At 43.6% G+C, this 25,055-nt stretch overlaps 1 protein-coding gene across 4 annotated transcripts in view; it reads right to left on the bottom strand.

Annotated features, from left to right (window-relative positions):
* The window catches only part of OSBPL10 (oxysterol binding protein like 10), a 285,389-nt gene that overhangs the window by 179,592 nt on the left and 80,742 nt on the right, over positions 1-25,055 (bottom strand). For all 4 annotated transcript variants that reach the window (XM_023620803.2, XM_023620804.2, XM_023620805.2 and 1 more), the window contains exons 2-3: positions 14,643-14,818; positions 11,585-11,664 (exon numbers count right to left, since the gene is read on the bottom strand). In XM_023620803.2, coding sequence (XP_023476571.1) covers positions 11,585-11,664; positions 14,643-14,818 — 256 coding nt within the window. The remainder of the gene's footprint in view (positions 1-11,584; positions 11,665-14,642; positions 14,819-25,055) is intronic.

Genomic DNA, 25,055 nt, shown 5'->3' with positions numbered 1-25,055 from the left:
GGATCTCACTGAATCATCACCACCACCCACAATTCAGTCTTCACATCTACAACTGTCTCCCTCTCATAGATGAGGCACTGAGAGTAACTTGCCCCGAGCGACACCGTAGGGCTGGTCTTGAATCTAGTACTGTCCACCCCACAGCCTCACAGAAAGTGAGACTAGAGCCGCTCAACACAAGAAGACACAATACAAACAATGCCAAACTGGTTACGTCTGGATCATACGAGAGCTTTCTGATACAGGAGGAACATCATCACTTGGGCAGTGTAGAGAGCTTCTCTGGGGACAGTCATGACAATTAGGTTTTAGGGGAGGTTCTTAGCTCCACTTCTGAGTAGTCCATCTTCAGGTGGAACCTTGCTCAACAACTGAGTCGCTCATCAACACAGATGTTCTAGCAAAGCTGGGTGAGCTCATGTTATAAAAAGAACTGATACTTGAACCGAGACTTGTGAAGCACTTAATGTCATTTAATCCTAACGCCACCCTGCGTGGCTGATGCAATTATTCTGCCCAATTACAGAAGTGGAAACGGAGGCTGAGAGGGAATAAGTTACTCCAGGTTACAAAGCTAGTTAGTCACTTGTGAGTGGCCCAGGCACAGCCGGTAACCAAGTCCTTTGACTCCAATTCCCTATTTCATGCACAAAATCACATGCTTTGTTTGTTCTCAAAAATTCTGCTTATGTCAAAAAAGATGAGAAAAGTGAAAATATTTGCAAATCATGTATCTGATAGGGCTCTAGTACCCAGAATATATAAGGAACTCTCACAACTCAACAATAAAAAATAAAAAGTGGGGGCTGGCTATGGCCTAGTGGTTAAGTTCTGCGCACTGTGCTTCAGCTGCCTGGGTTTGGTTCCCTGGAGTGGACCAATACCACTTGTTGGCAGCCACGCTGTGGCGGCGACCCACATACAAAACACAGGAAAACTGGCACAGATGTTAGCTCGGGGACAATCTTCCTCAGAAAAAAAGTAACTAATTAATTAAAAGTGACAAAGGATTTAAATCGACATTTCTCCAAAGAAGATATATGAACGGCCAATGGGCTCACAAAGAGATGCTCAAGAGTCATTAGGGAAATGCAAATCAAAACCACAACGAGATACCACTTCATAACCACTAGGACGGCTATAACAAAAAAGACAGACAAGATCAAGTGTTGACAAAGAGATGGAGTGAAACTGGAACCCTCAGACAGTGCCACTGGGAATGTAAAACGGTACAGCTGCTTTGGAAAACAGTCCAGCTGTTCCTCAAAAAGTTAAATATACAGTTACCATGTGACCCAGCAATTGCACTTTTAGCTATTTACTCAAAAGAACAGAAAGCACATTCACACAAAAACTAGTACATAAATGTTATGGCAGCATTATTCCCAATACCCAAAAAGTGAAGGCAATTCAAATATCTATCAACTGAAGAATGGATTAAAAAATGTAGCATGTCCACACAGGGGAATATTATTCAGCCATAAAAAGGAACAATGTACTCACTGATGCCACAACATGGAAGAACCTTGAGAACATTATGCTAAGTGAAATAAGCAGACACAAAAGGCCACATATTATATGATTCTACTTATATGAAACGTCCAAAATAGGCAAATCCCCAATGACTATGGCTAGTGGCTGCCAGGGGCTGGGGAGAGGGGATGGGTGGACAAGGAGAAGTGACTGCTAATGGGCACAGGCGCTTTCTTCTGGGGGTGATAAAATATTTGGGAATGAAATTGTGGTGATGGCTGCACAACTTTGTGAATATACTAATAATCACTGAATTGTACACTTCAAAAGGGTAAATTTTATGGCATGCGAATTATATCTCAAATTTTCTAAAAAAGATGGCAGCCACTTGCTAGGTATGTGACCTTGGGCATGCATATTACTTATTCTCTCTGCGCCTCAGTGCCCTCAGCTGTAAAATGGGGTAATAGTAATACCTGCCTCAAGGGGCTATTGTGAGAAATGTGTGAAATAATCCAAGAAAAGGTCTTCTCATAGTCCCTGTCACATTGAAATGTGTGCATAGATGCCATCCATGAGAAGCGCTGTCCTACAGGTAAGTACGAGTATAAATGGGAACACAGAAGAGAGAAGATCCACTCTGACCAGGCAGGTCAGGAAGGCATCACAGAAGTACATGCGCCTCAGAAACCACATGGGTATTTGCCCTAAGAAAAATGGAGAGGGAAAGGCATTCCTAGCAGAAGAAACAGCACGGAAAAAGGCAAGGAAGCGTGAAAACACAGTGTGCTTAGGGAACTGCTCGTCTAGAACACTGAGAGCACAAGGATGGAGGGAAAGAAACTGGACCCAAAATGTGATGGGCATGCAATGCCGAGGTAAAGTTTTGGCTTTTGTCTTAGGAAGTGGGTGCTACACAGGTTGTTAGAGCCGGGGAGCAGCACCATCAGCAAGCTTCCCTCCCTCCTCTGCTCCTCACCAAAGCTCAGACTAGCTTTCTCGACAAACAGCCACAGTGGTGAGCACAGAGCAGAATCTGACCACAAGAGAACAGCAGCTCCTGCCTTCAGACAACTCAGGTGGATGTCCCCGTGGCACAGACGAGGCAACTGGAGACATGAGAACGATCAAGATACCTAATGCCAAGGCCATAGAGAAGACCAGAACTCCTGACAGGAGGGATGGTAGGGAAGGACAGAGGGGTTGGGACAGTACCATTCAACCCTTTTAGATTTATACAACAAAAACAAATTAAAAAAAAAAAAAAAAAAAAAACCCCATCCACAGCACAACTGGAGATTAAACCAGACATTGGTAAGTTCCTCCTCAGAAACCATCAAGTAGTCACTGAAGCTTTATCAGCACTGTCCAACAGAACGTTCTGTGCTGTCCACTACTGCTGCCATTAGCCAAACGTGGCTACTGAGCACTTGAAACGTGGTGAAGTGCAACTCAGGAACTGAATTTTAAATTTAATTTCAACTAATTTACATTTAAAGAACCTCCTGCGGCTAGAGGCCTCCATACTGGACTGCACAATTTTAGGACCTGTTTTTCGCGCATATTCCTTATGTCTACTCTTTTCGGACAAGTGGAACAAAGGGAGTTTGGAATCCCTTCCTACTTTTTAATCACTGTATTACTTCTGAGATATTCCAAATTGTTCCGAGAGGCCTCAATGTTGATTAGTCATAAAAGAGAGGTATTCAATGTCATTTGTCAGACGATGACCACAACTCTTAGCATTCAGTCAGTGAGTTACCAAAAGTGCTCTCTCTAGATGAATCAAATTGGGTATTGTTTGAGGAAAACCAAACCATACTTCTTCATTATTACCACAAATATTTTGGTAGGCATTTTTATGCAAATAGTGGGATGAGGTGGGGCCAGGACATTGGACAAGTTCCTTGTAACCACACGGTTTCAGATTCGACAGATGTCACTGGGTTAGTCCCAGCAAGCAGGTGCTTCCTGCTGTGACTCATTTTAACCAAAATATCAAAGCACCTCTCCCAAGCCCTCGGGCTCCCACCCCAGGGTGACAGAAAGTCAGGAAAGTTGTTATTGTTCATCACCAGAAACCCCAATGGCTGGGAGAAACAAACAGTAGCTTCCAACCTCTTCACTCCTCAAACGTGGCTGTGAATTTGACACAAACAGAATCCCCAGCCACTCCTCCCTCCAACAGACAAGGCTCCTAACTACCCAGAATGAGTCCACACATCTCCCGCGCCACCCCAGATAAGTCTCTGAATGTCCCCAAACAGGGGTGTCCGCCCCTGGCAACATAGCTACCAGGGGCAGACACACCGGCTGGGCCTCTTGACCCATCAACTCCTGCGCACTCAACCAAGCACACAGCCCTGGGGACAGGAGGCACCCACAGCACGCTCCTGGACCACAGGGGACATGGAGCTGACTGGTGCGAGCCAGTTTACCAAGCCAGCCCATCATTCTTGAGCCTCCTTTCTCACTGCCCAATACCCCTGATCGAACCCCTGCATCACTGGGGGGTACCAGCTGTCATGGCAAAAGCAGGGGACGTGAGTTAGAGACTATATCACCAGTGTCAGATGTCACAGGGAGGTTGTGGGCATTAGAGCTTCCTCAAAGCTACAAGAGGAAAGGAAGAGCTGCCCTGCCTGCTTTTGGGGCCGTCTAGACCCCAGCCACAGGGCTCAAAGACCACCAAGTCTCACTCAAATTAGTATGCCAACTATCATTCTAGGAGACAGTGAGGGGGAAAAGAACTTGTGATTTGGGTATCTTCCAGCATGAATATGTATACATACGCTCCCTGAAACTCAGCAGCTTTTGCTGCTCATTCAAGACCTCCTAAGACTCACAATGAATTTAAAATCCTGTATTAGACAATCATATGCCTCCATGACCAAATCTGCATAAGACTGTACTGTGAAATCTGCACTGTCATTGAGAACTACCTAGCAAGGACAAGGAGCCCTATACCACACCCCACTCCGACCTAAGCACAATGCCTCAACACTCTACACAGACAAAGATTCCCTGGGACCTACTGGCCGCCTCAGTGAGTGCAGTAGTCAGCGTCAGCTCCTAGTAGTCGGCGTCAGCTCTCAGGGAGCACACGATCAAGTGCGGGAGGCAGACAGGAAACCAACGGAATCACTGGAGCCCGAAGTAGTAAATGCAAAGATGGAGTCAGGCCTGGGGTCCCAAGAGCCCAGAGAAGGATTTCAAGTGAATATTGTAAACTACTTTACACTCCCCAAATATCTACATGTCCTTACTTAATTCATAGATGGGAAAAAATAAAGCTACAATTCCCATTTTGTTAGACGGGCATCATCAGTAAAGACATCCCTTTATTTCTTCAACTTCCCACCTGCATCTAAACAAGAGCATGACAAGGAATAAGGGATGAAAAATGACCGCGAGGGAGGGGTAAGTAGCTAACTGGAAGATAAAACACACTGGAGATCCCGGAAGCAGTCTAAGAAACAGGCCACCAGTCATACACTCACACAGTCATTTTAAAGAGAAAACAACCCAAACACAGAGAATAGGCCCGTGGCCAAAGGCTGGTCTTACAATCCATCTTCATGGAGAAGGAAGCTGCTCATGAAATCAAATGTGTGTGACTTTTGTGTATGTGTATGTATAGAAAAAACACTGGAAGAATAGACCGCCAAACGCAGTCATGTGTTCTCTTTCTATTGATCCACACAGAAAAGTGTCTGCAAGGATGTACACCCAATGGCATCATCAGAGATCAGGTCTGGGGCTGGGTTTGGGGTGATTTTTCCCCCTTCTTTATACTTCCCTATCTTCTGAATGTTTTATACTGTGTATGGGTAATACTCACAATTTTTTAAAATAATGCTATTTCCACCATGGAATATAAAAATGCCTTCACAAGCTGTCAACAGTGAATTCATAATAAGAGTATGTTTGTGGTGGGGATGGGGGTGCCAGTCAGAAAGAAGCTGACGAAGCCAAAAAGGGAAGTCCTGAGCTCCTTCAAGAGTCTGAACCACCGCACCCCGTCTCCCCACTGTGCTGTTGGCTGAAAGACTCCCCCTTCTGAGGAAGTGGTAACCATTAGCATACATCACACATTTGCCCTTCAGGGCTGAGAGTCAGGCGAGAAGACACTAATGCCCAATTTGCATCAGAGCAGACTAGTAAACTCCCCACTTAGTATACAAGTCACCCCATGAGTGAGTCCACCTTCCATGTCTGGAGGAGAAAAATTAAATACTGGAAATACAGTAGGTTTTGATCAAGTTTAGCCTTTAAAAATGCTCTCAATTAGTCACAATGAAAGCCAACCAAACTAAAATCTTCAAAATCTGAATATCCTTTAAATGCTTTCTAATCACCTGACCATTGCCTTCATTATCCCACTTTGCCCATAGGTGAAAAGTAACTTGAAAAGAGCATATTCAAAAGTTCCTCTGACTCCTCACTCCACCCCCAAATATTGACTTTGGTTGATTTTGAATGACCCTGAGTTCTCTGATGTGCCTATTTGAAAATAACGGGGCCTATCTGATAACAGATACAGAACCACAAATGGATTCCAAGCTCTAGGGGCTGGTGCGATGCTGGACTTCCAAGCAGCAGTCTTATGAAAAGATCAGCGCGTGCTATGAGCTCCCAACTGTTGTGTGGAGCGCTGTCTGTCAGCAACCGGCTTTAGCCTGCATTATCCTGCTTTAGCCATGTGACAACCTTATGAGACCCATGTTGTCACCATTTTAAAGATGAGGACAGAGGATCAGAAAGAATAAAAGTGACCTGAGCAGGTACGCCCAACACATGATTGGCATGGCAGGGATTTAAATACGGGTCTTCTCACTCTGCACCCCACAGTATATCTTCCAAACCAGAACGTCGTGAGTTGAAACATGTATATACTCAATCAGAAGATGCTTTTAATTCAAAGTTCATGGGGACCTGCCCAAAATGTCAACTTACGTACTTACATCACAAAAAAAATTAGTGCAAGAGGCCAATAGTACTTTCAAGTAAACTCACTAGAGAAAACTTTGGAATCAGAATCTGTTGAAAAGACTGAAGGTTTCCTTGATTATATAAAAATTACAAGTGTCCTATTACAGAGGTGTCCACTCCATGTTATAAAATACGGAATTCATTGGGGGGAGAGTACCATCATGAAACTTCCAATTAGCTCCTGCCAGGAAACTAGGATGAGGGCGGGCCCCATGGCCTAGGGGTTAAGTTCGGTATGCTCTGCTTTGGTGGCCCGGGTTCACTTCCTGGGCACAGACCTACGCCACTCGTCGGTGGCCAAGTTTTGGTAGCAACCTGCATAGAAAGTAGAGGAAGACTGGCACAGATGTTAGCTCAGGGAAAATCTTCCTCAGGAAAGAAAAAAAGAAAGAAACTAGGCTGAGAAATGAGGGGGAGGAAGTATGTTTAGCAGCTCAGGCTCTTGTCCCAGTCCAGTCACTTACTGGCTTTGTGACTGAGCCCATCATTTAAGTTCAGTTAGTCTCAGTTTTCTAATTTGTAAAAGTGGAGATAACACTACCTACCCCACAGGACCACTGTGAAGAGTAATGCAATCACGAGTGAGGGTCAGTCACATAAAGGTATTAATTGTCATTACTTCTGTCAACAGGCCAGTCCTTTCCCATCCTCTGTGCTTACTGCAGTTCCCAGAACACCACTATTCCCTGTCCTAGGGGTTTCCTACTACCACCTACCTGGAAAAACAAGACACCCGCTCCCGCATGTCTGATACTGTCAAAGTCACACACAAGTCAATTCTCATGAGAACAGTTCCTCACAGGTCTCTCTGAACACTTCCTAATCAATGCAATTCTCTATACTGCTTTAATTTTGTATACTGCATTAAAAATAGGATGTTTAGTTTTGTTGTTTATATTTTCAGAGAAAGCTGATGTTCCAGTCTTCCTGGCATCCTCATTCCTAGCCTCGTATCCTCACAACTGTGCCTCAAATAACAAGCCTGCAGGACAAATCTACGTGAGATCGAAAAAAGGGGGACTCCCTGTTGTTTGGCAGTTTCTGTCCATCTAGAAGGAGAAATTGCCTCAAAGGGACCACATCAGCCACGGAGGGAAGAACATGGCAGCCCCGACATCTGTGACGTGAGAGCAGGAAACCAGGAGATCAGAGTTCAAGTCTTGGCCCCACAACCCTCCTGGCTGGAGCTTTGTCGTGTGTAAACTAAAGGAGGCTGGACCACATGGCCTTTAGATTTCAAAGGCCAATCATTTTTTTTGGTCTGGGAATTAATTTAGGTATTAATGTCTTTAATCTGAGAATTAATTTAAGAATTAATCTGGCAATTAATTGGGAATCACTTTTGATTTTTGAAATTAAGAATATTAAAAACAAAAAGTACAGGGGCTGGCCCCGTGGCTGAGTGGTTAAGTTCACATGCTCCACTGCAGGCGGCCCAGTGTTTCGTTGGTTCCAATCCTGGGCGCGGACATGGCACTGCTCATCAAACCACGCTGAGGCAGCATCCCACATGCCACAACTAGAAGGACCCACAACGAAGAATATACAACTATGTACCGGGAGGCTTTGGGGAGAAAAAGGAAAAAAATAAAATCTTTAAAAGAAAAAAAAAAGGACAACACATTCACTAAAATAGCTAAAATTAAAAAAAGAATTAGCTACTGATATAACAGCATGGATGAAATTCAGAAGCACTATGTTAAGTGAAAGAAGTATGATGTGAAAGACTGTACAATTCTATTTATAGGACATTCTAGAAAAAGCAACACTATAAACAGAAAATGGATCAGCAGTCGCCAAGAGCTGAGGGTGGCAGGGGGACTGACCACAAGGCAGAGAGAACCCTTGGGGATGGCAGAATTGTGACTGTGGTGATGGTTACATGACTGTACACATTTGTCAGACTCAAACTTTACCCTTAAAAGATGTGAATTTTACCTTATGTAAGTTGTACCTCAATAAACCTAAATTTTGTAAAAAGGCAACCAATCAATATTCTACCATTTTTCTATAATAGAAAGAATATTTTAACCCCCCAAAAGCAAAGCAAAGTAAAATGTGAATAAAGAGCAGTTCTTTCTACTGAATCAAGGTGTCTTTGGGAACAATTCCCTCCTTGTTTCTTGCACTTCACTTCTGGACCAGGGAAAACCTCATCACGAATTGACTGAGACGGTCTGGGTTTCAGAACCCCTGGACTGGCCAGCTTGAAAGCCCTTTGCAGCTCCAGAGTTCTACGAATCCTGTTTTCCTGCAATTCTCACTAAGGTGAGTTTGAATGATAGTGCCACTCCATCTACCTAATATTTGTTCCAGGGAACACTTGATTTTAAATAACACGTTTTTAAAAGGCAAAGTGCAAGCAGCTGTAGGGAGAACATTCTCTACAATCTCCCGGGGAGGGATGTGCCCTGCTGAGAGAGAATGAGAAAGAACAGTGTCGAGAAGGCTTAGCATAATCACCAGGATGCTGATGAAGTGGCCATCCTACGGCTAACGGGATATCCAGTTTACAGCCACTTTAAGGCTAACTTCATTTTCACTACTAACTTCTGTCCAAGCAGCCGCGGACTTCACAACACTCCTGCTGAATAACAAGGCCTGTTTACATTTACAAATTATTATTCCCTGATTGTTCACAATCGCTATGCTATAAATGAATGGTGGGGGCAACCTCACCTCCAGTTCTCAAATAAGGAATCCTATAGGCCCTAACATCACAATTATGATTGATTTTGTTTCTAATACTAATGGATCAATCCATATTCTTGAAACTACCTAAAGAATGTACCAGGAATTCAAATTCTCCCTCAGAGAAGCTTCAAATTCTATTTCTTACTACCATTAGGATGTCTTTACCTTTCCTTGTGTCTAGGAATTCATCAAAAACACCAATGTACTGAAAGTTGGTTTCCTTCCTGAATTCTTACACCCAAAATACATTCCAGATGAATCAGTGATGTAAACATGATAATTAAACTACAAATTTACTGGAAGAAAATACTGAAGAATGTTTTCATAATTTGAGCAGAGAAGCCCTTTTCTAAAAATGATGCAAAGCCAAAAGCCAAAAATGAAAATATTCATAAATGTGACCACAAAAATTAAATATTTTACAAAGCAATAAATGTATTCAAAGTCAAAATACAAATGACCTACTAGAAGAAAGTATGTAGAGTACAAATGACAGGCAAAGGACAAATACACTTAATACACATACGGCTACTGCAAATCAAGAAGAAAAATGATGAACTCAATAGAAAAGTGGGTGAGAAATAAAAATTGGCAGTTCATGTGAAACAGTAGCCAACAGACATTGGAAAACATACTCAGCCCCAATCATGTTTTTAAAGTGGAAGTGAAAATAACGGGAGATCCATTTTTTATTTGTAAGACTATCAAAAACTGAATATTAATAAGAGCCATGGTTAGTGAGGGGGGAAAACACCCTTACACACAAAACCCGGTGGGAGTGCAAATTAGGGCAACTTTTTTAAAAGACAATTCAGCAACGTCTATGAAAATTTAGAAGATACAATCTCTGACCCGGCAATTCCACTATGTAAATTCATATATATACCTACAGAGAGGAAAAGATATATGTACAAAAATGTTTATGATAGCATTACATGTAACAACAACAGCGAAAACAACCTAAATGCCCATCAGCAGAGGATTTAAATAAGGTACTGACATCCAGTCCTTAGATCACCATCCAACCATCCTAAAATGAGTACAGTAGATCCATGTGTCTAAGAGGAAAAGACCTCCAAAATATATTAATAAATGGGAAAAAACAGGAAACAGTTTACATGATATAATCACACATGTGTAAAAACAGATGTAGATATATATACACATACACTAACACATGCCTAAATTTATTAGACTGACATACAAGAACACTTAAGAGCAATTTCTCTAATGATCATTTACAGCAATAGTGGAGATACGTTATATCCTTTTTATTTTATCCCCCTTCTGTTATGTTTTATAAAAAGTAAAATGATATGTATAAAAAAAATTTTTAACTGCCCTGCCTAGGTGTTTATAAAATACTGATGAAATGTCCAGAACTCCTACTATAAACTCATGGAAAATAAAGGAGACCAGAGGGAAAAAGCTTTACAAGTAGGGCCCTACCTACAGTTACCCCGATTCTGCTCAGGGCAAGTCAAGAGGGGAATTACTGTGAGTGAAACTGTGGTAAGCAAGTCAAGAACAGAGGATGTCTCTAGAAAGGAAGAAAAAAGAACAAAATCATAGTGAAGAAATCATTTCAGATCATATCTGGAGGCAGAACAAGGAGGTAAAACTAAGCAAGACATTTCCCAAGGCCGCAAGCAAGACAGCAGGCAGGTTACAGCAAACGGAGTCATCAGAAGTTTCAATTGTGGGTCTTTCTATAAGATGCAGAGAATACGAAAAAAGACCACAATTAGATATAGCAGCTAAATCTGAACTGATGATATAAAAGGGGTAGTCCTTTGAATATTGATTTTAACAAATATTTATTGCCCTGAATAAATTCATTTTGCAATTATTTCCTATATTTTAATGATAGGAAATCCTCCGAATAGTCCATGAAAATGCCCACCTCCTGTCTCCCGCACGTCTCACCCAAGATCTCACACGGATCCTGGGGAGAAGATAATTCACACTCAGAGGCCAAATTACCCGAGAACATTTTTACACACTTAGAATGCAGAAGCTCCTTGCAGAGTACTTCATCAATTTGGGGTCTAGGTTTTATTTAGGGATCAGTGATGACAACTACTCTTTGTGAACAGTAAATCTGACTACTCTGCCTCCACAATGAAATCATCCACTCAATGCCTCTCAACAGACCAATTCACAGCTGCCTGGATTGACAACATGGAAAGCAAGAGAAGTGTCTTTCCAGAATCAGTTCCAATGAAGTGTCTGTGTGCATGTCTCTTCATTCTACCTACAAGCGAATCTCACTATTCTTCTCTTGGCTTTAAGTTTAAATGCAGCAGGACAAGTATGAATTCTATTATGGAGGATAACTTAAAATATAACATGAAACACAGCTTCCCCCAAGAAACGTAACCATCCAAGCACCGGGCATGCCTCCCTCCTTCCCAGGGTTACTCACCTTAGAATTCGTTTCCATGTGGTATTTGGCACAAGCTCGAAGCTGAGTCACCCAAAACTGTTTCTCTTTTGCATCGGCAGCTAAAATAGAGAAAGAAATGCTTGCAAAATTGTTCCAAAACACATCTAACCTATTTCTACACCCACCTAAGGGAGTGGGGGGCCAGGGCACAAGGGGGAGAAAAAGAAGGGAAAAACGAATGCAGATGACAATATTCTCACACAGTCTGTACTTACACCAAAACACAAACTACACTAAATCTCATCAGAAAACTCCCTCTGGAAGCACAGTCATGATGTATTCTGAAATGTCTGTTATAAGAACAATTTTGCCATTTTGTATGTGTGTGTGTGTGTGTGAGGAAGACTGGCCCGGAGCCAACATCTGTTGCCAATCTTCCTCTTTTTGCTTGAGGAAGATTGGCCCTGAGCTAACATCGGTGCCCATCTTCCTCTATTTTATGAGGGACGCTGCCACAGCATGGCTTAACAAGTGGTGCTAGGTCCACACCCAGAATCCAAACCTGCAAACCCCAGGCCGCCCAAGCAGAGGGCGCAAACTTAACTACTACGCCACCAGGCTGGCCCGGCAATTTTGCCATTTTTTTTTAACCTCCTCTGAAAAAGTAATTTTTTCTTCTTTAAAAAGGCAGCAGGGAAGGGTAAACATGATTATTTTTAAATGCCTCCACTGTGTGTGACTAATATGAGGATCAAAGCATAGTTTTCCAGGGCCCTTTGTTATGTATCAGAGCTGTACCATGGAGCTGTTAGCATTTACAAAGTAAGTGTTCAGGTGAATTACCATTTTAACATGTGTCTTCAAGAATTCACATTATGATCAGACAGAACAAGATACCAAATGCTGCCTTAGAAATCCTCAAATTCCGCCACAAAGAGGCATTAAAGTACAAGCCAACTGCACAGTCATAATCTTCCATCTACACCCCCATCCCTCAAATACATAAAAGTACTTTCTTAAAAAAAAAATCATATATATGTAATAGGTTCCAATAAAATCTAAATCAATTTAACTGCAAAAATTTTTAAATATAAGATTAACTGTGTAAATGTTGACCATGCAGAAAACAATGATTCCCCTAGAAATTGTTTTTAAAAATGGGCCTAAGTGTCATTTCTCAATAAAACCCAACTTCAGCTTGAACTTTCAGGTGAAGGAACCCAGAGCTGTAGACCAGTCTAAGATCCGGTGAGCTCAGCTTTCAAAGTCAAAGGATTTTGCAGAGACTAGAGCCTTTTTCCTTAGGAAACGTGAAGAATTGCCAGGTTGTGGCAGTATGATCCAGAGGCTGAGCCCCAAAAACATTCCCCAAAGCTGTGCACCCAATGACGTCAAGATTCAACTCGACACGTAGGTGAGATGAGAAACGAGAAAAGCAACCCCCAGACCTCGTGGGATGGGCCAAGGAGCTGCCATAAATATGCAGAAATTTATCCTGCCTTTTCTGTAGCTGATAAGTTTAAGCTAAACTTAGCCCTTGTCATTATTTCACATAAATAATGAATCTTTTATATTTGCTATTAAAACTACCCTTAAAAAAAAAAAAAAAAAAAAAACCCTGGGGTTTCAGCATCCAGAAAATAACAACCACTCTAAGGCAAAATGAGATGGCTCAATTGTCAAATTAGTTGGATTTTCCTTTTGTATGGGTTTGTGTCATTTTATAAACCACAAGCAGGGGGTAAAGTGCCATTAAGTCTTTCACCTGCTACTGTTTCTGCTCTAACAATTTATTAAGCAATAAACAGTGCAGCGAAACCAAGGACCCTATAAATCTAGCCAGCTGCAGCACGCACTGCACGAATCTCAAAAGAGAACATGAATCTTACCACGTTTCTCAAAACTGGAAAACTTTCTTCTTCAACTATAGGCATTTTTATTTCATAGGCTTTTGAATTATTTTATAGATTCTGAAATATGACTTGTATATAGATAATAAAGAAACATTAGCCTATTCCGCCTCTTGGTGGTAAAGCCTGGAGATAGAACAGCGAAGACCAGACAGCGAGGTGAGGAATCGAGGCCCCCGGGCTGGCTTTGCAGAGGCGATGTATTATGGTCAGTTCCCAGGGGTCAAGGAGAAATAACAAGGAGCCTTTTCTTTGTACACAGCCCTTACTTGGGCAAAGAAAAATGTCATTAAGAAGGCAGAATTATCAACCACCTCCCAATACTTAACACGTACTACCTTTCCTCAGACCCTAATAACACTGTGTGTGTGTGTGTGTGTGTGCGCACAGCCGTGCAAACATGTGGACTTGGATTTTTGTTTTTGTTGTTATTTTAAAAAACTGACAATTTTTCTGGCAATGCAACTGCAAAAGAATGCTGGAAGAATGATCTAGCAACCAAATTATACTGCTACAGTCAAATCCGGCGTTCCTGACAGCCTGTGTGATGGACTTGCCGTGGGGGTGGCAGGACCTACAGTTATGGCCAAGTGCTGGACTCCCTCGAAAGTCATCCTCACTGATGAGGATGCTGGGCAGACATCAGTTTTCAAGAAGCAAAGAGAAGAGGAGAAAGCATACAAGAGGAAATTAACTCAACACGAGCTGGCTTGACCAGGCTCACTACAACGGATTAACATAAGTGAAGGGGCCCTTTACTAAGAGATGGTTCCAGAGAAACTGTAGGGCAAGGGCATGATGACCCTCGAAAGGCATGTTTTGTCCTACCAGCACAAAGGGCCTACAGGGCACTAGAGTGAAGATTCATACTATAAGGTCAAAGGAGATACACACTGAGCTAACATGAAAATCGGCAGAGGTCCTAGGGCTCAGCTGGGTTTGCAATCCTTCACCTCTCCTTTGTCCTTATTTCCTCAGTTAACTAGGGCAAATGTTTCCTCACATCAGGCCCTCTCCCCATCCCAGGGGTAAGAGAGGCAGCATCCGTCTTTCACTACAGAGCCCTCAAACACAGCAAACTGTTAAAGGTGATTTTCAAAAAAGATCAAAAACCAAGAGAGCCATCACCATGGTAATCATGAAGGTAGCCCACGCCGCCAGTTTGGAAAGTGAGCAGAACAACGTACCTCTCAGTTTGTACATCTCCCCGTTAGCGGAGTACACGACCAGCATGTGGGGAGCTTCGTCGCTCAGGGAGACTATGGCTCCGGATAAAGACAAGGCTCCTCGAGGCTTCTGGTGTTTGCTTTGCTCATTCACAAAATACTGCAGGATGCCAGCCTCAAAATCCAGCACAAAGTACCTGTGCAGAGAAACCACAGTGCATCATTTTTCACCCCAGCCCATTCCTCATAGCAAAGAAGGAAAGGAAGGTAATCCTTACATTGACATCAAGGCTCCAAACCCAGGAAGCTGGCAACCAGAAGTCCCTCCCAGGCGCCCCACGGAAGTCAGTCCCCAAATAGGGAGAGAGCACTTCATTCAGAAGTCAGAATGGAGCTGGTAACAGCCACTACGGGAAAGGGCCAGGTCCATTCAGGATTGGGTACGACACCCACCACTCCCCCTGGGGCCCATGGACACCAGAGTAAACCTCAGAATGGCAAAGATAGCAAATGCATTGCCACAGACTCCGATACCATGCTCCATATGACTTCAGAGAACAGCTGGAATTCACTACGCCCCGAAGAGCAGCTGTGTTACACCTTGTTGTACTCTCAGTCTATCACCTAGGAAATAGATAAGACAACTTCCCCTTCTCCACCAGGATGGAAATGTCTTCACCTGAGTCTCAAATTCTTCCTGTGGCCTAGAGGCTCAGCACAGCCCCTGCCAACTTTTCCACCTTGTCACTTTCTGTTCCACCCACACTCACCTTTCTTTTCCTCCCTCATCTTCACCAAGTTCTCTCTCACCACAGGACCTTTGCCCATGCTGTTCCCCCATCTGGAGCAGTTACTCAAAGTCTACTCCACAAATTTTGATGGCCCACAAATTATACCAGCCCATGACAGCTTTTTGAAACTTTCCCTGCAATTTGGTTTTGCTTCAACATTCAACTGCCTGATCAGTGGCTGTGTCTCATTACACAGTCCAGATGTTGTGCAACACACACAGCACATAGCACACACAAGCTACATACTAGTCATGAATCAACCACAATGCAATTGAGGGGGGCAAGTCCTTCACGCCAGTTTGAGAAATACCTGACCAGAATGCTATTCCCTCCACCTAGAATTTGGTTCAACTTTCCATGTTAACTCCTTAGCCTTCAGGAAAAACTCAAGTACCACCAACTTGACAAAGCTTCCCCTAACCAGGTCATACACCCCTCCCACAAGCTCTCAGGCACCTGGAAATAGCCCTTCACGCCACTGGCCATGGGAGTCTACATTTGGAGGATTACCCGATTCAACATCGTTCCCACACTAGACTCTGCGCTCCTTGGAGGCAGAAGTGTGTTCCCCCCCAGGGCCCAGCACAGTGGCTGATGCTTCACTGCTACTCCGGTAACATTAATTCAGTGAAGGAATGAAGAGGGGAAAACTAACCAATTCCACAGTTTCCAACCTGCACACCAAAGCACCTAGCTCACTACTGAGAACTCAGAGGCACCGCAGAATACTGACGTTTCTGAGGGGTACATGGCCATACTCAGCATGGGTCAGAGACCGTGCCTACCCACTTAGAGAGTTTTCAGACTCGGTATTAGATGGCACTACGTTCCTTGCAATGACATCGTATCTTTGCAAAGGTGGGTTTTCAGCAGGTGCTGGGATAAAAAGCAAACACAACATGGAACAGGAAAAGAGGAGAGCGATGCCCAAAGGGGTCCAAGGTTTGAGAAGCTGTGCAGTGCCCGCAGGTCCACACATCTCATCAATATGTAATCGTGGGTATTTAACAGGGAATTAAAATATATTTCTTTCCATTTATGTTATTTTTTCCAATGGGTACTGAGGTGTTAAGATATAAATTTGCATGAAGTATTTAGAGCTCACCACTTAATAATGAAAACGTAGGATTTTTTTTAACCTATGAAGACCACGAACAAGAAAGCTTATAAACCTCTGACCTAATTCCTTCTCAGAGCAATCTAACAGATGGACATTATTATCCCCATTTTACAGCTACCCCAAATCTCAAAGAAGCTCTAGATCCGAGTCCTGCTGGTCTGTGTCCCAGCGTCCAGGCGTGGTCCACTCCAGCAGTCACACACACTCTTCATTCTCAGGTAAGGCCTCCCCTCGTCACTTTCCCCAAGCCACCTCTCCCGTAGCTACTTAGGTACTTTATTCCCCCAACCTTCCTGCCCCAGCAGAGCTGATGGAGCTGAAAGCTCCTTTCCTGGCAACAGAGGTCCCTATTCATCCCCCTCCCACAGAGCAAGGGGCAGCCGTCTCACTAGCACCTGACTGCCCAGGCCTCGACCCTCCAAAACTCCAATCCTCTAAGAAATCCTCCACTTTTACTACTTTTAACATTCCAAACGGCCTGGCCAAGACGATTTTACTCCTCTCCTTCCCTCCTATCTCTTCTGTCACTATGATAAAGATAGACTTCTGGTTTTCATGATTAATATGGATAAATCAAGACACAAAGATGTGTCATAGGGGCCAGCCCTATGGCCTAGTGATTAAGTTCACACGCTCCACTTTGGTGGCCCAGGTTCGAAGGTTCAGATCCCAGATGCAGACCTACACTTCTCATCAGCTATGCTGTGGTGGCAACCCACATATAAAGTGGAGGAAGATCGGCACAGATGTTACCTCAGGGACAATCTTCCTCAAGTGGAAAAAAAAAAAAGAGGAAGACTGGGAACAGATGTTAGCTCAGGGCTAATCTTCCTCAGCAAAAAAAAAAAAAAGTCACATACCAGGGCTATTCCAAGTGTGGTCCCCAGCCCAGCAGTATCAACATCACTTGGGAGTTTATTTGGAATGTAAATTCTTGGCCCCCATCCAAGACCTGCTGAGTCAGAAACTGGGGGAGGGGCCCAGGAAGCTGTATTTTAACAAGCTTCCAGGTAATTCTGATGCAGCTAAAGTTTGAGAAGCACTGGCCTAAACTAATAGCCCATCGTCAAGTCCCTGTCCTCCTCTTCAGAAGACACAGACAGAATATATTCCCCAGCTATCCTTGCAATCAGGACGTGGCTATTTGACTGAGCTTTAGCCAGCGGAATGTGCACAGAAGTAACGCAGGCCTGGCCCACAACATACAGACAGACACACTCATACACATTCTCTCTCTCTCTCTCTCACACACACACAGGTTGGAATGGAGACAACCTACAGGGAAACTTGGGAGCCCCACAATGCATACGGCAAAGACAAGAGGGAAGGAGCCTGGGGCCCCAAGTCACCCCCTGGCAGAGAGTCACCAGCTGAGCAGCACCCATGTCACACTGCTACATGAATGAGAAACGTCTGTGTCATTAGGCCACTAAGATCAGGATCTCCTACAGCAGCTAGTCTTACAAACTCACAAAAAACATCTTTGTTAAATTTCTATTTTTTATGTCCTTCTCCGTGAAATTTGCTCCTACTCCTTTATGTGGGACAAAAACCCAACTCCTTCAATGAGGGAAGAATGAGTGTAATGTCTTTTTCTCTTCTTCTTCTTTCCTCCAAAGCCTCCCACTACACAGTTGTATACCCTAGTTGCAGGTCCCTCGCGTTGTGCTATGTGGGACGCCACCTCAGCATGGCCTGACGAGTGGTACCAAGTCTGCACCCAGGATCTGAACTGGTGAAACCCTGGGCCGCTGAAGCTGAGGACTAACTTAACCACTCGAGCACAGGGCCGGCCCCCAAGCGTAATTTCTGAGCTGCCAATGGTCAATTTATTTACGTGCTGACCGTGCCTTCTCTTCGTGAGTAAATGTTTTCAACCTGACCTACATTTAACATCACCGTGACTGTAGCTATGCAGACACTGCTCCTGGCAAGTCAGAACATGAGCAGCAATAATCCTTCCAAGTGTAGGGAAGAAATCGTGGCTCCAACTACAGCACTCTGTGTCCCCCCATCCTAGGCAGAACTGTGGCATCCTCCATTGACAAACATGCCACCTTTACACAGGGGGAAGCAGAAAAGGAAGGATCATCTGAATAGGCTTCAAGAAAAAGGCACACGCCGTTGGTTGGAACGGAGAAAGGGCTTCCTCCTTACTGCTTCTACCAACTTACCTACTGGAACCTGTCGGCCTTCCTCCCTCCCAGAGGCAGCTTGCCAAACACACCCTGTTCAAACAAGTAACCGTATATTTGCAAAGGACATTATTCAGAAGCTCGTACAAAGAGACGAATTGCATGTTTTTCCCCAATAAGGATGACAGAATAACCAATTGATGTCACATTATGCAGGATATGGGGACACATTAATGATTTTTCATGTTACCTATTTCAAACTGACATCTTAATTCTAACCTACCTCAGATGGAAAATAACATATTTCCGCTACTTCCTAAAACAGTTTAAATGCAAATGCACAGGTTTGAATCACGTGCATAACGAAGGTCATCAATAATGTGCTCCTTTTCTAAGGACAGTTAAAAATTCTATCATCTTTGGAAGGGATGAAGGGAGATTAAAAATTGCAACAGACTAAACACCAAGTGTCTTTCAGGACAGCTTCCGGAAGTTAAGATACAGGTAAGAGCTGTCTGTACAGCACTAGGAAGGGCAACTCCTGTCGGTCACATCCCCTGGGAGGAGAGAGATTACACTGGGGTTCCTGCAGGGCCATGGCTGTGAGGCACCACTGTTCCCAGCCTGAAGCTCTATCTGAAAGTCACAGCTTTCCTTCTAAATGGGCAAGTTAACCAAACTTCTGGACCAGGCTCCATGAAACCAAGTGAAATTGCTAGATAAAATCCTGAAACATTCTCAAAGGTCTTCCCTTCTAGAGAAATGAATCAGACAACCCTGATTCCTAGTTTGTTCTTTTTAAATGAGTGTCTTTGAGCTTTATATGCAACTGGACTGATGTGTAGGTAACTTAAGTGTATACAGACAGAGCATATTTTATTTGCTATGTTAACAAACCAAAGAATGTGCTGGGGAGAGAAAAGAGAGAATGAGGGGGGAAATCAAACAAACCTGGAAGAGAGCCATCTTAATTCTTATCAGGCCGGCTTCTTGGCACCCTTGCCCAATTCCAAAGCTGGGAGCCAGGGCAAATGGCAGGCCTCCTCCTTGGAAGGCCTGAGGACAAGCCATTGCCTGCTACTACCCTTCAGACAAACACCAATGCTCTAGAAAGAACACACAAGTGCACACACACACACACACACTAACACACATACATACTCACACTGATACCCATAGATACTCACGTGTACTCACATTCACACCTGTACGGATACTTGCATTCATGCTCACTCTCATACACTCACATCCACTCTTGAACTCATGCATTCCACACTGTACACACTCACAGACGTGCAAACACATTCACACTCACTTGCACACACTCTTACTCACTTCCACACACACATACACACAAAGCAGCCCCCTCCCCATCACTGCTTTCCGAGTCTCACCTCTGAGGGTTGTCTACACCTGTAGCCTTTTAACTCCCACCCCCATCTGCTGATAGAGTTTCATTAAGGTTCAACTTTAGGATCTAAAAGTTGAAAAACATACTTTTTTTCCCTTTTTTTTTTTTTACTTTGGGAGAGGAAAGAAACCAGGCCTAGGAAGACACCAACATCCATTAGCCAAACTCCAGCTAGGAGCAGACACATACAGGGAAAGGATCCGGGGGTGGGACCGGCATCGGGAAAGAACCTCATTAATGCTGACAGGCAGAAGTTACAACCAAACTACAAGAGAATTACAAAGAGAAAAAAAATGCAGTCAAAAAAATCTTTTGAAGAGGAACTTTGCTAGACAGGCTGCTCCTGACAAAAAGCTAAATCATTTCATCTAAATTCAAAAGTGAAAATTAAAATGACAAGAATAAAGGGCCTGACAAAGGGAGGTTACCGCCCTCTCCTTGATGACTGAGAGGAACACCTTTCATACTCACGTTACTGTTACCTCCGAGAGGGTGTCAGGACTCTTCCTGTTCCCCAGGAGCCTCAGCCCCCATCCCCACGCCAGAGACTAGGGCCAGAGCCACCCAGGCCCCCTGCCTACCAGGCCCACCATCCCCCACGTGAAAGAGGAACAAGGACCACGTCCCCAATGACCGCAGCCTCTTGGGCATGAGGTCCTTCCTTCTGGGATCTGCCTCACCTTCCCCAGCTACTCTGTCTTCTGAGAAGCACCTGTTCCAAGCTGCTGGAACCCACCAGACATGGCCTGTGCTCCGACTTCCAGACCCTACCTTGTCCTGACCAGTGACAACAATGACCTTGTTCTGCAGTTTAAGATCCCTTCTTAAGGATTTACTACCTGACTCTCCCAGCATCCCAGTCCACACTCCAACAACACACCAAAATGGCAGAGACAGAGACCCTCTTGCAGAAGCGTGGACTTCTCCCCGCTCCTCACAGTCCCGTGCCCCTGGAGGACTTGACCGGTACAGCAGGCACGCAGCTGCCAGGAGTGGTTCTTGCCAGCACTGTGCGTACTGACTCTTGAGCCTTCAAGTGCCTTCCAAATTCCCTTCTGCCCACAATCACTGGAAATCGCACCACTTCTGAGATCTAGAATCCCTGTGTTTCTAAACCCTCCAATCTACTGCTTACAGAAAATAAAAACTCAGGGAAAATCAGAAAACTAAGCATACTCAGCATGTGAAGGGAGGGGAATATCAAATTGTGGATGCATTTTCCTAAGTTTATCTTAAGTCTTCAAAAGTAGTATCATCTGTTGGTCATTTATTGAGCCCTCTCATCTTCAGAGATCAACACATTAAAGTTCTCCAAAAAGTTACCTCACTGGAGCTGCCAGTCTCAAGAGAGGATGTCTAGGGGCCGGCCCGGTGACCTAGCAGTTAAGTTCACACATTCCGCTTCTTGGCGGCCTGGGGTTCACCGGGTCAGATCCCAGGTGTGGACATGTCACCACTGGCAAAAGCCATGCTGTGGTAGGCGTCCCACGTATAAAATAGAGGAAGATGGGCACGGCTGTTAGCTCAGAGCCAGTCTTCCTCAGCAAAAACAGGAGCATTGGTAGACGTTAGCTCAGGGCTAGTCTTCCTCAAAAAAAAAAAAAAAGAATGTCTACGCATCCCCAGGTGGACCTGTAACACCTTGATCATTGTGGCCTCCTCACCTCAGAAGAGTTCACATTCAAAACCCTTAGAGTTTCTGGCTTGGAAGAGAAGAATAAATCTTCCGGAATTTCTCTCACGATAACCAAACTTCCTGAAAAAGATGCTGGATCCTAGCGCCAAAACCTCACAAGAGTTCCAAGGCAGAGCATAGGCAGGCAACCTCGATCCTAGCCAAGCTTTAAAGTTTGGAATCCTCTCAACTCACAGAATTTGTGGCCGTGGCTGGAGAAATGCAGGTGCCTTCTTACATCTCTCAGTTACCTACTACTCATGTGCGACCAGAGATTTCCACCACTGCCACCACCATCCCCCAAACCACAAAGAGAAAGAGATTCCAACACACTCCAGAAAGTCCTAAATTGTCAGAGGGCCCCAAGGTTCATCACCAACCAGGGGAAAAATATACTCTATTACATAAGCACTCCACCCATTATTAAACATATTAGGTGTGCACTACAACAAGTTCAACCCCAATATATCAGAAAAATTTACCATAATGTGGTCTGTCTACAGCAGAACCACTATGCTAACCTTGAGGCATCTTAAAGCTATACAAACTAAACCATTCATAAAAATCATTGCTGGGGCCAGCCCCGTGGCCGAGTGGTTAAGTTCGCGTGCTCAGCTTCAGCGGCCCAGGGTTTCACTGGTTCAGATCCTGGGCAGACACGGCACCGCTCATCAGGCCATGCTGAGGCAGCGTCCCACATAGCACAACCAGAGGCACTCACAACTAGAATATACAACTGTGTACTGGGGGGCTTTGGAGAGAAGCTTAAAAAAAAAAAAAAAAGGCTTGGCACCTGAGCTAACATCTGTTGCCAATCATTAAAAAAAAACAATCATTGCTAATGTTTACAGGGCACTTTCTCTGCGTCACACATTGTGTGCTGCACATATTAACTCGTTTATAGCTCCCGCCAATCCCAGGAAGTAGATGTGATCAGAACCTCTTTCTACAGACAAAAAACCTCAGGCATAGAAAAGTTAACAACGTGCTCAAGATCTTACACACAGAGAAAATGATGGGCGGGCCCAGATTTTAACCTAGGCAATCCGGCTTCATAGCCCATGGCTCTAAATCATTAAGACGTTGTGTGTTGATTAAAATACAGTTTCTACTGCAAAGATCCAAAAACATAGGGTCAAAAACACATAAAGCAAACTGATAGACATATAAGAAGAAAATCAAACACAATCACATTGGGAGATTTTAGAATCCTCCTATCACCCAGTATTTGACAGACATGCAGAAAACATAAGAATATAAATTCAAAGCACTACAATCACAAGTTTTAAGTTTTACAAATTATATGCCCCAAGGAAAAACAAGACTTTTTAAATGTGCATGGAACATTTTCCAAAACAGCTAAAAGAACCATCGAACATTCAAAAGTAGAAATTTTACAGGTCTAATTCTTTAACTACACCTTATAGCAAAATAAACGTCTAGTATGATAAAGACAAATTTTTAAAAAAATAGATAGGATTACTTTTAATAATGTAATATATGATATATAATTAATTATAATATGATATATAATTATATATACTTTATAATTATACCATATGATGTATTATATAACAATTTTCTGTTATTAGTATTATGAGAAAATATCGGTGAATACTTTTAAACTGTTAGGTGGGGAGGGCATGACAAGAGGCAAAACCATTAAGTATGACACACATTTCTAAATAAAAAAATAAAAACATCTCTGAAGTAAAAAATAATCCATAAATTAAATTTTAAAACAACCAATAAAGTATAGTTTTAAAACCAGAACGTTAATGTCTGTCTTCTCAAAAGAACGTTTCTTACAGTTTCGGTGAGCTACTTTCTGCTTCTGAATCAGGCGGGCAGCTTGGTAAAAGTATGGATTCCTGACTCCCGACCCATATGTAGAGAATCACAGTCTCTGTGGATGAGGTCAGGAAATCAGGAATGCGAATTTCAAAGTTTCCCTAAATTACTCTAAAGTATCAGAACCAGTGCAAAATCAGAGTCAGGATAAAACCTCACAGTGTTATTCATCACCCTGTTTTTCTTCTAGTCTTTTAAGCTTTTCCCCCTAATCATTCATTCAGCAAACATCTGAGAACCCACATGCCCATACAACCAAGCAGAATATATTACTTAAGGGTGAGCCGATCTCCTTTTTGTCTTGGTCTGAAAGAGCCACAGCCCAGTTCCTAAATCCCAACAGTCCAGGCAGTGCATTTCTTGGCTCTGTCACTTTGGAAGTATTTTCAAGAAAGATTTAAAGAAAAGTTACACAATCGCCTGGCCTCGAGTTCCTGCATAATCAGATCATCTAATAGCATTATGCAGGTGCTCGTTGCACAGAGAGGCCCCGAGGCAGGGCTGAATGAAGCACCTGAAGATTAAGAGCCACCAGCCCGGTGGCTGCCGCCTCGGGGACCACCTGATAAAGCACCAGCATAAGTCAAAGTGAACTTTAACACAAGGTTTGACGCACTGCACTTGGATTTGATCTACGATGAGATTCAATCTGCTTTTAAAGAGTAGGTGATTTAATACCAAAAGCAAGAACTGAGACCTGTCTAACAAGGATTAATACAGGCTCTCAGAATATTGCCTTGTCACCTTCTGAGCTTCTATTAACTCTTGAGTTTCCAGTGTCTTTAGGTGAGAACTTCAGACTATTTTAAGTAAACTGTAAAATATCAAGATGTGTCTTAATGCTCAAAATTCACATTTTCATTCTTGCCATCGACAACACAGGGAATTTACCTGGGGATCCTAGAGATGGGCTGAGTCTTGATTCAAGTCTCTGCTTTGTACCAGAAGCTTGAACATACACATCAAGTCACACTGAAAAAGATTCTGACACTGGCGAAAGCCCTGAGGTAAAGATGGGTGGGCATTCCCAGCTTAGAACCCACCAAGAGGAAGAGAGATGGGAAGCTGGCCCGTGGAGAGAAGGAGAAGCAATTCGGATCACAGGCAGGCCCCTAGGCTCAGCTTTTCCCCCAAATATCCTACTAAGTCAGGCCCTAAACACCACTGTCCCTGGATCAAAGCAGCCTTTGTTTTTCCCTAGGGGTTACACAGCACAGAGGAAAGAGGTGTGATTTGCTAACAACAGGTCTGACTGTGGCCTAGACCCATGGTTTTCAAACTTCAGCTGTATAAGAATCACCTGGAATCTTGTTAAAACACAGCTTCCTGGGCCCCTCCCCCAGAGCTTCCTACTCAGAAGGTCCGGGGTAGAACAGGAAAATTTGAATTTCTAACAACTTCCCAGGTGATGCTGAAGCTGCTAGTAGGACCACACTTTGAAAGCCTCTGGT

Source organism: Equus caballus, chromosome 16 (assembly GCF_041296265.1).
Source record: "Equus caballus isolate H_3958 breed thoroughbred chromosome 16, TB-T2T, whole genome shotgun sequence".
Taxonomy (NCBI): Eukaryota; Metazoa; Chordata; class Mammalia; order Perissodactyla; family Equidae; genus Equus; species Equus caballus.
Note: the sequence above shows the minus strand (reverse complement) of the source record. Positions and strands in the feature narration are given on the sequence as shown.